This window comes from Trichechus manatus, unplaced genomic scaffold, assembly GCF_000243295.1.
Source record: "Trichechus manatus latirostris isolate Lorelei unplaced genomic scaffold, TriManLat1.0 scaffold00028, whole genome shotgun sequence".
Taxonomy (NCBI): domain Eukaryota; kingdom Metazoa; phylum Chordata; class Mammalia; order Sirenia; family Trichechidae; genus Trichechus; species Trichechus manatus.
Window position 1 is genome coordinate 5,613,311 of NW_004443964.1, and position 13,316 is coordinate 5,626,626.

The 13,316-nt window shown below is 54.0% G+C and overlaps 1 protein-coding gene across 2 annotated transcripts in view; it reads right to left on the minus strand.

The window, feature by feature from the left end:
* The window catches only part of MGAT5B (alpha-1,6-mannosylglycoprotein 6-beta-N-acetylglucosaminyltransferase B), a 78,394-nt gene that overhangs the window by 22,815 nt on the left and 42,263 nt on the right, over positions 1-13,316 (minus strand). For both annotated transcript variants that reach the window (XM_004374123.1, XM_004374122.1), the window contains exons 9-10: positions 5,434-5,565; positions 3,843-3,976 (exon numbers count right to left, since the gene is read on the minus strand). In XM_004374123.1, coding sequence (XP_004374180.1) covers positions 3,843-3,976; positions 5,434-5,565 — 266 coding nt within the window. The remainder of the gene's footprint in view (positions 1-3,842; positions 3,977-5,433; positions 5,566-13,316) is intronic.

The window sequence follows — 13,316 nt, forward strand, 5'->3', positions numbered from 1 at the left end:
CCCTGCCTCCCCTTCCTCTCCTCCATCTCCCTCCAACCCCCCCACTCTCCTGGGCTCACTCCCGCTCTCCATGCAGGTCTTGACCCAAATGGCCCCTCCGAGAGCTCTTTCCTGACCCCCATCATGCTCTGTCCCCTGACCTGGCTTCATTTTTCCTCAAAGCACTGACCTACTGGACATTATGTTAGATATTTGTTTGTCTACTGTTGTCAGAATATAAGCCCCATGAGGGCAGGAGTTCTGTCTTGTTCCCTATGGTGTCCCCAGCACCTAGAACAGAGCCCAGCCCGCTGGGTGAATGAATCCCTAGAGCACATCTTAACTTTCACACCTCCAAGCTCCTGCATCTGCTGTTCCCCCTGCCTGGAATGCCCTTCCGGAATGCGCTCCTATTCAGCCTTCAAGGCCCCACTCACATGTCACCTCCACCGAGAAGTCTACTTTCAGGTCCCTTATCGCCCCATCTGCTGTGGCTAGGTCTCTGTTACAGCACAGGTCGCCGTCTGCCTTACTTGCTGCCCACCACCCCTGGAACCCAACATATCGGGGGACAGGCAGTAAATTTTATCTTGTGGGCGATCCCACAGCCAGGCCCAGGTGCCATGACTGATTAGCTCTGTCTGCCATAAGCAGGGATAGAGGGGTAGGCACAGGCGCCAGGTATCTGTAATCCCTTCCTTCCGTGTCTTCAGATCTTAAATATTTATTAAATCCAAAGAAATTTAATCTGCCTTCCTACATAGAAGATGCTGTGGTGACGGAGTTGGTAGCAGCCGTGTATCCTTGATTTTCCAAAACAGCCCTGATTTCAAATCCCTTAATTTCTCCATTTCAGATGCACGTTTTTCTTCACATTTTAACCTTTCTGAAATTGGGGTGTGTCTTTTAATCAAGCGTGTACATTGAATGCTGTGTTTCCACCCCCCATCCAAAAAGACTGTAATAAAGAGTTTGTGCATCTTACAAGAGATGCGGGTCCCTGTCACGGTACCCCAGGGGCTCACTGGTTCTTGGGTCTGAAAATCTGATGCTGTAGGAATGAGCCTTTGCTGGTTCCAGAACAAAAGGATCCTGCTGTAGAGCTTCAGGAGGGTAAGGAGGGGCCCTGGGGCCTGGAGCTCTCTCTGCAGGTGGTCAGGGCCAGGTAGACTCTCCCCTCTGGGTGGCTCTGCCCAGGCCTGGGAGGAAGGCCCAGGAGGGCAGACCTGACCCATCTGCCTGCTCAGCCCATGTCCTCCCTCCCTCCCCTGAGGCCCCTCTCCCCACATACTGCCTTCCCCCTTTTCTCCGCAGCTAAAGAATCCATCACCAAACTGCTCTTCATTCCAGCAACTCCACCAGAAGGGACAGATTTAGAACACAATTAGCTAAATAGTGGGAGCGGGACATGGAAGCATTGCAGCCAATTAAAATAACAGGGATCATTAGCAAAGAGCTCCTGGGGGCAGGGCGAGGGCAAGGCTGGGAGAGGCAAAAAGCCTCCTGGTTAGCTCAATGGGGAAATCAACTCGGGCTTGTCGGGGAAGACGGGGTGGTGGGGGGGGCAGAGGTCTGCTCGAGAATTCCTTCCTGGACTCTGAATACTGTATTATTAAAACGGGCCAGCCTCTCCCTTTCTCTTCTGTCCCCTTTGTCAATTAACATTTCTGAGCACCCGGATGGGCTCCAGGGAAAATCAGCCAGCATCCCTGTTTTGAGTGGGTCATCGTTTATTGGGGAAATAAATACATAAGCAATTAAGAGTCAGTTACTGTGGAGTCTGTTCTGACTCGTAGCGACCCCATGTATGTCAGAGTAGAACTGTGCTCCATAGATTTCTCAGTGGCTGATATTTCTGAAGTAGATCGTCAGGGCTTTCTTCCGAGGTACCTCTGGGTGGTCTTGAACCTCGAACCTTTTGGTTTGCACCACCCAGGGTCTCCCTAAACCAATAACTCTTATACATTTCAATATGTATTTTTACAGAATTAGGTTTAAGGGTTATAGACATAGAGGTGAAGGAGCAAAACAGTCTGCCTGGGATGGGCGATGAGGGCATCAGTGAAAGTGATGGTTATGAGAGGGGACATCTGACCTGGGCTTTGGAGGATGCATAGGAGTTTGCCAGGTTTGGACCTCCACATCCAGTGGGACCCACCCCAGGACAAGTCCTCATTTTCTCGGTGTAGATTTCTGCAGGAGCCTCTTAACCTTCTGCTTCTCCCTCCTCTTCCACTGCCCCTGTGGCCATCTGCAGCCTGCCAGGACAATTCCTCAAAACACTTTTTCTCCATGACATCCCTAGCTCAAGAACCTACAGTGGATCTCAAATTCCAGTATCAAGTGTCAACTCGGGAACCTTCACTAAAAGACCCTACCTGCCGCCCCCCACGGCGACGGATCCCCCATGTCCCTCTTTCCAGCCTCAGAGTTGGTTGCTTCCCTTCTCAGTGAGCTAATTGCCCAAGGCCCTGGACTCGGGACCCTCTGGTCTCTGCTATCATGTATGCTGTTTCTGCAGCCAGAGCATCATCCCCCGACATCTCCCTGCGACCCGCCCCACTCCAGTTGCTCTTCCCTCATTGGAGCCTTGTGAAATCTTGGAATGGGCCCTGGGGTGGGAGACTGGTCCCCACTGAGCTGCTGACCTCAGACGGGCCTCCCTCTGAGCCTCAGTTTCCTCATCTGGACCACATGGGCTCTGGGGAAGCTTCCTACCTTCCCAGCCTTCTCGGATCCTAGTAAGCTACCCTTATTTCCTTGGAAACCTCATCAGCCCCCAAGACAGCCTAGAACCTGGGAAGCAAGAGAAAAGAACCTCCGAGGCACCCCAAAAGAGATGCCCACATTTGACAGGCTAAATAGAGACCATGTACTTTACTTACAAATGAGTCCCTCAGGACTGGCTCAGAGCAGGTTTTGCTCCTAATACAGATACAAGCCTAACAAGGGTGCTTACCCGGCTGTCTGGCCCGCAGCCTGCAAAGCACCACAAATTAGATGCGCAAGATGCTTCCGGAGGCAGAGCTACTGACAACAATCAACAGTGACAGCTGACCGCCGTCCAGCAAGGAGGGAAAGAACCACACCAGCTAGGACAGGCCAGAAGGGGCCACACAGCAAAGCGACACGTGGCCCCGCACCTCTGCCACCCCGAAGGCAGACCCCGCACAGGAGGGAGTCCTCAAGAAAAGGTTCAACTATTTTCTGCAGTCTTCGTTTAAGAGGTAGTTCAGTGCATGTGTGTATTTGAAAGTCTCATTATAAACAGCTAAAGCTCAGCTGTGATCGAATTCCTTCCTTAAACCCATCATCCAAGGATTTCCACTGTGAGCCCCAGTCCTCCCCACAGCCTGATTGCCCATCATCCCCATGAGGAGCAAACTGGACTCCTGCATTTCCAGAACATTCTGGTTCTTTCCACAGCCATCTTTATTACATCTGTTCCCTTGGCTGAGAAAAGCCTGCCTTTCCTGCCCCCTTTGCCACACTCTGACATTCTCTGGAAGGCCACTGCATCTGTCTGCTTTGTTCGGGAATTGTGTGCTTAGCTGTTCTCTGTGAATGCCAGCTCCTGAAGGGCAGGGGCCATCTCCTGCTCTCCTGGGTTAGGTCAACCCACTTCTCCCAAGCCAGGTAGGGAGCCCTCCTGCTGCTCCTGCCAGGCTTCCTGCTCCCCAAAAGGCTTCTGGTCTTGTTCACACATTTGCTGCAAGGTGAGGAAGTCTTTCCCAGAGAAGGGGGATGCCAGGGCATGCCTCACTCCCCCACCGCCCAGGAAGAAAGAGAGGAGGGCGGAGATCCTGCTCCTCCGAGCCCGCTCTGGGAGCCCCGGCCCCCACCCGCTGCCGCAGGGCACTCACGGAACATGGTCATGAACTGCTTGGGGTTGAGGTTCCAGTAGCCCCAGTTGGTCCGGTAGCCATGCAGCGTGGCATATTCCTCATGATTGTACGCAGGCTCTGTTCCAAAGGTGTCGATGACCCGGATTCGGCACCTGCACTCCGAGGACCAAGAACCAGAGTCAGCCACATGTCCCAGGGCTGGAGTCCCCGGCAGAGGCTGGTTAGGGTGTGCGGTGTGTGATCAAGCTTGGGCTTGGACACGGCATGGCTGTGTGACCACAGGCAGGTGTCTTAACCTCTCTGAGCCAGCTTCCCTGTCTGTCAAGTGGGGACAACCACAGCCAAACTGTCTGAGGGTCATGGGGAAGTGCCTGGCACAGGGTCCGAGGTTAGTGCTCTGAAAATGTTAGCGTTATTGCCACCCCAAGGGAAGGGAGGCACTGCCGGGAGTGGGGTCCCTGCCCCAGTGCCCCAGTGTCACCTTTGCAACTTGAATGTTTCTGGACAGGGAGCAGCAGTCTACCCAGGCTACAGCCCTGCTGCCCTGGAGCCTGACCCCCACCCCCACCCCAGGCTGTGCGCATCTATCAGGGTCCAAATGCAGAAGGGCAGGGCCTGCAGGGACCCACAGCTGCCCAAGGGCCCACTGTGGGAAGGCAGAGCCTCAAGGCCTCCCCGGCAAGGTGGCCACCTCATGAGTGGGACCTCCCAGCTCTGTTCCCTGCCTACCCTCCTCTCTGCTGTCCCCACCATCTCTTAGGGGCAGAGGCTTCAAGTTCAAAGGCCAGGGGGATCTTGTGCCCAGTAGATCAGCCAACAGCAGAGGCAGCTGGACTCTGAGGACACTCCCTGATAGACCCAGCCCAAAACCTCCTCCTCTGTTCTTCCACCCGCCTGGGAGTGAGACCCAGTCGCCTCCACTATAAGCTCCCTCACCTCCCCACCCCACCTCCTTGCCAGCGACCGAGAATCTTCTGCAGAGTGCTGAGGTTGGCATTATTCCCCCAGAGAGGGGCAGGGGTGGGGTGGAGGAGCGGAGGGCCGGGTGCATAGAGAACATGCATTAATAATAAAAGCAATAACACTGCCTGTCACTTTTTTCCTAATAAAATCATATGGGACAGTTAATGGGACAAGAGCACATGTCATAAATAGCCAGGCTCTCTGTGCTAAATTAAACCTGCATCCCGCTGGCTGCAGAGGCAGGCCCTGGCGCTGGCCTCCTCCAACAGGGAGGGGATGGGGGATGGGGAGGGGCTGAGCCAACCCCCACCGAGGTCCCCACAGCACAGGTCACAGCCCTAGGTGGCTGACCCATTCCCTGCAATTCCTCTGCCCCCCACCCCATCTGGGTCACCTCTGACCCCCGCCCCCCAGCCTGCCACGGAGGGGGCAATGGGATGCTCGCTGTGGTTTATTCCTTGTCATCCCATTAGCCAGGGGGCAGGGCATATCTGAGGAGGAAAGTGAGGGGATGGGCGGAGGGGAACCTTTACCCCACTGCAGGACACTGGGCACTGCCATCTCCCACCCTGAGGACCAGCTGGCCACGGGGACGTGGGGCAGAGGCAGGAGGCCAGCTGTGTCCGCACCCCGACCCTGTGCTCACCGGTACTTCTTGAAGGACAGGCCCATGTGCTGCTTCATCTGCTGCAGGCCGTGGTAGTCGGTGTAGATGAGGTCGAAAGGCAGGGGCACAGTCAGCGGGCAGTTCCCCCGGCCTGGCGGCACCCCTAAATTACTGAGAGAGGAACCCTTCAGAGTCTGAGCCCCAGGAGGGACCTGCAGGCAGCCAGAAACCCCCCTCCCAACCGATCCTGCCTATGGGGGGCCTCGAGCCCACTCGGTTCCTATATCCCAGATGAACATGGTCGGGGGCGCCGTAAAGGGCAGTGGCTGGCGCGTGAGCACTGGCGGGCCCTTGGGAAGGAAGTGGCCAGGGCCGCTGTGCACAGTCGTACGGGTTTGTCACTGCACAAGGGAGTCCGGTGAGGGGCGAGTCAGCTGAGACACAGGTCCAGCCAGCCAGCCAAGCTGTGCACCCAGCGCGGGCTGCACCTGCCAGAGGAAGCGGCCCCTTTTGTAATTCCCACAATAGCCCTCTGCAGGGCCGAGTCCGACCAGAGGGGGCGCCATTCTCTCAATTTCACAATTCCCGCCCGCTGTGGTCCTCAGTGGCTTTAGTGTTTGGAGCTGAGGACTCCCCAAGCCCCCTGCCTCAGAAAAGCCCAATTCTGCCCTGCTGAGCTTGTCCCTTCACCCCAGGGCCGCCAGGCAGCGGGCTTCTAAACAGGTCTTCGCAGATCAGCTCCCCGCAAAGAGTGTGTCTGCCTGAGGGTGCTGAGATGGAGATTTGGGCTGATCATAATGGGAGCATAGGGGGAGGGGGTGGCTCCCAAGCAGAGAATGGACAGAAAGGCAGGAGGAAGGCCGTGGAGGCAGCCAGCCAGCTGTGAGCCCCAATCTCCATTTTTCCCTCGACATCTCCTGCTGAGGCCAGATGTGGCCCGTTCTCTGCCTCTGGCACAAGCGGGAAGCAGCAAGGCCCCACTGTCCCCAGGGCGTACCTTAGGTTTGTCAGTTCAGTGCCGGAAGAGGTCCTAGAGACCACCAGGTCCAGCCCCCCAGGGACCCGCGCGGTGAGCTAGCTCAGGCCAGGGAGGCATTTTCTTTCAGGAGTGGGATTTCTCACTCCCCAAACTCCTCTAGCAAAACCGATGCCCCAGAAAGACATGCCAATTTTGTCCACAGGTAGCCCTCCCACTGAGAACCACAAATGAAAGGACAAAAAGTGACTCCTCTGTCTCTTTTCCACAGAAATGAGGAGGGGGTGATGTTCCTGCAGTGTGGAATCCGGGTCTGGTAAAATTCAGACGCTTCTGAACATCTAAAACCACAGGTGGGGCGAGAAGCTACCTGAACCAGGAGTATGCCTGCCTTTCGCGCTGTTATGGATTGAATTTGTCTCCCACAAAGATATGTTGATGTCCTAACCCCTGTTAGATTGCTGTTGCGAGGCGCTGTCGAGTCAGTTCCAACTCACAGTGATCCCATGTGCAACAGAAGGAAGCACTGCCCTGTCCTGCGCCATCCTCACAACCATTGCTACGTTTGAGCCCATTGTTGCAGCCACTGTGTGAATCTATCTCACTAAGGCTCTTCCTTTTTTTCATGGACCCTCTACCTTACCAAGCATGATGTCCTTCTCCTAACCCCTGGCACCTGTGAATGTGACCTTGTTTGGAAATAGAGCCTTTGAAGATGTTATCAGTTAACACGAGGTCATCCTGGAGTAAGGTGGGTCCTAATCCAATGAGCAGCATCGTTGTAAAAGAGAAGAGGCCCTGAGGGAGAGAGCCATGGGACCCTGGAGGCTGATTAGAGTGACCTACAAAACAAGGAACGCCAAGGATCGCAGAAGCCACCAGAAGCGAGGAGACAGGCGGGAACAGATCCTCCCTCGGAGCCTCCAGAAGGAATCAACACAGCTGACACCCTGATTTTGAACTTCTAGCCTCCAGAACTGACACGATAAACAAAACCCTTCCCATTTCCTAAGGCTTAACTCACATGTTGCCTCTTCCAGGAAGACTTCCCAGGACTCCAGGCAGACTGAGCTGCCTCTCTGTGCCTCCTCAAGCCTGGGACACATTGTGGTGATGACTAAGTCACCTCCACCTGACTGAGGCCTTGATGGTAGAGCCAGGTCAGGATCCGGCCCAGCAAGAATAGGTTGTTAATAAGTGAATGGGCAATCCAAGAAAACAGGTGAGCCCCTGTCATCTATTGTATTGTGTCCCCCCAAAATTTACATCAACTTGGCTAGGCCATGATTCCCAGTAGTGTATGGTTGTCCACCATTTTGTCATCTGATGTGATTTTCTTATGTGCTGGAAATCCTAACCTCTATGATGTTAATGAGGCAGGATTAGAGGCAGTTATATTAATGAAGCAGGACACAATCTACAGGATTAGGTTGTATCTTGAGTCAATCTCTTTTGAGATATAAAAGAGAGAAGCAAGCAGAGAGGAGAGGGACCTTCTACCACCAAGAAAATAGTGCCAGGAGCAGAGCACAATCTTTGGACCCAGGGTCCCTGTGATGAGAAACTCCTAGACCCAAGGGAAGCTTGATGACAAGGACCTTCCCCCAGAGAGAGACAGAGAAAGAAAGCCTTTCCCTGGAGCTGGCACCCTGAACTCGGACTTCTAGCCTCCTAGACCGTGAGAGAATAAACTTCTGTTTGTTAAAGCCACCCACTTGTGGTATTTCTGTCATAGCATCACTAGATAACTAAGACAGCCTTTTAGGAAGAATTGGTTCAGATGATTAATTTTGGCTTAGAAAAGCATATTTGGGGACAGTGAGTGGGCGAGTGGGTGAATGAGGAACCCAAGGGGGAGGAGCGTCTTCGCGGGTCATGGAACGCTCAGCTGTTCCAAAGGATAATTAGCTTTCTCGTCTGAACTTGGACAAAAGTAGCCCAACACACATCCCACGAGTCCCGACAGCCCATCACGGCAGGAGGGAGGACAGGAGAGACGAACGGGCCCAGGGACAGCAGCGTCCCCTTCCCGGAAGGAGTTAATGAGAAGCCACATGGCCTCCCCGAACCTGAGAGAACAAGGCTTTTCAATCTGAGGCGACTTCTGCAGATGAGTGTTTACAGCTGCCTCATTGCTCTGATCACAGGAAGCTGAGCCCTGGCCCCGTGGAGAGCGAGGGAGTCAGCGGCGGGGAGAGGGGGCTGTAGTTTTATCACTTGGAATTTAAGTTCACTTTTATGGGCAATTATACGCTAAGTGGCTGGTTGGAGCAGTGACGTGGACTGGAAAACCACGTGTCCTGACAACCTTCAGTCGGAGATGCCCAGGGAGGCTCGCCTGACTGTTCAAGTCCACCTCCCGGCAGGCTCTGCGAGGGCTCCTGTCTGGCCACTCTCTTATTTCCAAGGCCAAGTTCCTCATTTCTCTTTGGACTCGTAGACCAGCCTGTGTGAACGGAAGCCCCCACCACATGTGTGAGTGGGTGTGGGAGGCAGACTCACTTTCCAGAGGTGGAAAGTACTTTAAACGCATCCACTTAGCACTCCCCCACACACTACCAAGGAGCCCCTGGGCGGTGCAAACAGTGAACGTGCTTGGCCATTAACCTAAAGGTTGGAAGTTCAAGTCTACCCAGAGGTGCCTCAGAAGAAAGGCCTGGCGATCTACTTCTGAAAAATCAGCCATCGGAAACCCTACAGAGTGCAGTTCTACTCTGCCACACATGGGGTCGCCATGAGTCAGAGTCGACTTGATGGCACCTGATTTGGCAATGATGAGCCGATCCAGGAAAGGGAGGTTTTATACTCTGCCACGGCGTTCTCTCATCGGGCTCAGGATGGGCTGGCCTTCCTGGACCCAACAGGAGAAGCCTTGTGGTGACATGGTGACGTACCCACCCACCTGAAAAGGCAGATTCCCCCCTACATGGTCAGCACATGCCAAGGTGTCCTGGGAGTGTCGGGCCACAGCTAAGGGAGACCTGCCAGGCCCCGGCCCAGTCTGTGGCTCTGAGGAAGAAGAGCCCACAGCAGACTGGAGTGCATTTCAGTGAGCGCACACACCGCACGGGCCAGAGGGCCCCGAGGGAGCCGCATCCCCCAACACTGAGCAGCCTGCTGTGGGACCGTCCCCCAAAGCTGACACTTTCTTCTCCCCTGCCCCTTCCTAGAAAGCAAACTCACAGCTACAAATAGGGCCGCGGCTCCCAGGGGAGCTAGAAGAAACCACAGGCTAGTCCTCCTGCTCTCCAGGTGCCCCGGGTGCTGCTGCCGGGGAGGGTACAGAACGCATCCCTCTGGGGGCCCCAGTCTTCTTCCTTGCAGACAGGCCTCCGTTTATATAACAAATGCCTGTCTAGTCTTCTCCAACCCCAGACCTGTTGCCATTGAGTCGATTCTGACTCACAGTGACCCTATAAGACAGAGTAGAACTGCCCCCTAGTTGCCCAGTGGTTAAGAGTTTGGCTGCTAACCAAAAGGTCGGCAGTTCGAATTCACCAGTCACTCCTTGGAAACCCTCTGGGCAGTTCTACTCTGTCCTCTAGGGTCGCTGTGGGTCGGAATCAACTCCACGGCAACAGGTTTGGTTTTGGGTTTTTAACCTTTATGGAAGCAGACTGCCACATCTTTCTCCCTCAGAGCAGCCAATGGGTTCGAACCAATAATCTTTCAGTTAGCAGCCGAGCGCTTAACTACTGTGCCACCAGGGCTCCTTTTTCCAACCCTAACCAGCCTGTTAACACAGGAGGACAGCAGTTCTCAGCCCAGCTGCATATTAGGGTCCCCGAAGCTGTTAGAACTCCTGGGGCCACCGGGCAGGTGGCCAGATCTAAACGGTAGGGTGCAGCCTGGGCATCAGAATTTTTTCTTTTTTTTTTTAGTTTATCCAGTGATTCTTGTGCCCTAGGGGCTCTCACCAGAAGAAGCCCAGGTGGTGCAGTGGTTAAAGCACTCGGCTGCTAACCAAAAGGTCGGGCGGTTTGAACCCACTAACTGCTCTGCAGGAGAAAGACGTGGCAGTCTGCTTCCATAAAGATTTACAGCCTTGGAAATCCTCTGGGGGCAGTCCTACCCTTCCTCTAGGGTCACTATGAGTCAGAATTAACTCGTCACAATGGGTCAGGGGCTCTGGCCATCCCTTCAGGTCCACAAACCTTTATCAAAGTTTGTGTGCAGGGACCCTGGAGAACTCCAAGGTGACTAAGAGACCACCTCTGCCTCAACCCCATTTACCGAAACCCTGGGGGCAGTGGTGGCTCAGTGGGAGAATTCTCGCCTTCCCCATGGGAGACCCAGGTTCAATTCCCAGCCAATGCATCTCATGCGCAGCTACCACCCGTCTGTCAGTGGAGGCTTGCGTGTTGCTAGGATGCTGAATAGGTTTCAGCAGAACTTCCAGACTAAGACAGACTAGGAAGAAAGGACTGGCAATCTACTTCTGAAAATCAGCCGGTGAAAAAACCCTATGGATCACAAGAAACAGTGTCCAATCCACGACCAATCACAGTGACGGCGAGGGACTAGGCAGTGTTTCGTCCCATTGTACGTGGGGGTTGCCACCAGTCAGGGCCAACAATGACAACACAAACCCTGAGGGCTTTGGGTCCAAAGGAGAGACAGGCCCCTGAAGCTCTGTGCAGTGAGGGACTCTGGGCCCACTCAGGAACGGCTCAGAAAGGAGCAGTCTGAAAGACTGGACTGGACTGTGGGACATAAAATGATACTCGTGAGGCATGTGCTTCTTAGCTCAAGTAGATACATGAGACTAAACGGGGCAGCTTCTGTCCAGAGGCGAGATGAGAAGGCAGAGAGGGTCAGGAGCTGGTTGAATGGACACGGGAAATCCGGGGTGGAAAGGAGTGTGCTGTCACAGTATGGGGAGAGCAGCTAGGGTCACAGAACAATGAATGTATAAATTTTTGTATGAGAGGCTAACTTGAACTGTAAACTTACACTTACAGCACAACAATAAAATTTAAAAAATTTAAAAAAGAGAAAGGAGCAGTCTGGCTCCTGGGAAAATGCCTCCCTTTACCAAAGCCCCGTTAGGATTCGAAAGAAAGCTGGAAAGTGCCCCAGGGGTTATTTGTACCATCTCATGCTTCTGTGGAACCCTGGTGGCACAGGGTTAAGAGCTACGGCTGTTAACCAAAAGGTCGACAGTTTGAATCCACCAGCCGCTCCTTGGAAACTCTATGGCAGTTCTACTCTGCCCTATAGGGTCGCTATGAGTTGGAACTGACTCAACAGCAAGGAGTTTTTGGTTTATGCTTCTCTGCCAACTTCACCTGGAGAAAAAAAAAATTCCAGACCAGCCCTGCCGCCTGTTCTGATAGGCTGAGCAGCTGTTGTACCATTTCTGTGGGGGCGCCTCCCCCCCACCCCCGCTGTCACCCTGACTGATGACTTGTGGGCGGGTTTGTCCTACGTTCATCCTCCTCCTCCCCAGCCACCCTCCAAGAGAACTGGTCCCCGCCTCCTTCACGAGAGCCCATCACCCTGAGACCTGAGAATGTGGAGGTTCTCCCTCCCCAGAAATGAATCCCACCTCCCTGGCCTTCCTTCAAGAGCCATCTGAAGTCAGCTGTCCCCCTCATCTCTTACCCAGACTCTCCCCAAGGTCTCTCCACCCCCCTGGGTTGAACGGAGCCTTCATGAGAGCCGATGATTCCATTTAGATGCCTCTTCCTGGAGTGTGCTATCACAGCATAGGGAGAGCAACTAGGGTCACATAGCAATGGGTGCATACGCTCTTGTATGAGAGACGGACTTGAATTGCAAACTTTCACTAAAAGCACAATAACAGAAATAATAAATCAACGCCCAGTTCGTCAGAGAAGTCTTTGCGGCCCTCCCGCCTGACGCGCAGCAGGTCAGAGCCGGAAGACGCGGCTCCAGAGGCAGCTCTGACCCACTACTATGTCAGCAAAGTCAAGTTTACTGGCCAATATTAACACCTGGTCCCCTCCAAAAACACCAGTTGCCCTTGAGTTGACTTCCCCATGTGTGTCAGAGTAAAACTGTGCTCCATAGGGCTTTTGGTGGCTGATTTTTCAGAAGAAGATCATCAGGCCTTTCTTCTGAGGGGCTTCTGGATGGATTTGAACCTCTGACCTTTCAGTCAGCAGCTGAATATGTTGCCCATTTGCACCACCCAGGACTCCAACACTTGGTCAAGGAACTTGATCTGCAAGCAAGCGAATGGCACTCATTCTAGACCAAGTACTGTAGGGAGTGGGAGGTGGGGGGGGGGGGCTTTTGCAAGGATACATTGCTCACGAATTCTGAGGAAGGATGATAGCCTGCCTTCAGGAAGGGCAGGGACCTGGGCAGCTCTAGGCCCTCAGCAGCAGCGGTCCAGAACCTTCCATGGCTCTGACCATGCCATGCTCTCCATGCCTGTGCCTGCTCCTTCTCTGACCCTTTCCAGCTACCTAGGTTTTCAGCCTCCCAGTTCCAAGATCCAGGGGAAAGGTTCCTACAGGCCAGCTTGGAGCAAGTGTCCAGCCACCACCCTCTCAGCTGGGACAGGTGGTGCATGTGTAGGCTCCCCAAGAGGGAAGAGCAGGCAGGGGGGAGCCAGGGGGCATGCTCCCCACAGCTCTAAGGCTCCGGAGGTCTCTAGCCAGAGGTCCACATTAGGCAGGAGATTCAATGCCTCCTTGGGCTCTGGGGAAGGAGGAGGAAAAAGGGGAGGCGAGAGGAGGCCTCGTTTTCTTTTTTTCAGTGCAAGTTAATCATTTGCATCTCGTCTCTCGCCTCCTCTTGGAACAGGCGGGAGGGGAAGAAGCAAAATCTACCAAGACCTTAAGTGCCGAGTAGATGCCAAGTGCTGCTCTCTCTCGCCTGCTCCTCATCTATGTGTTTTCTAGATCATAAAAGAGTCCACGCAACCAGAAAATGGGAGAAAATAATACACTGACATAATGAGGTCCTGCTCCCACTC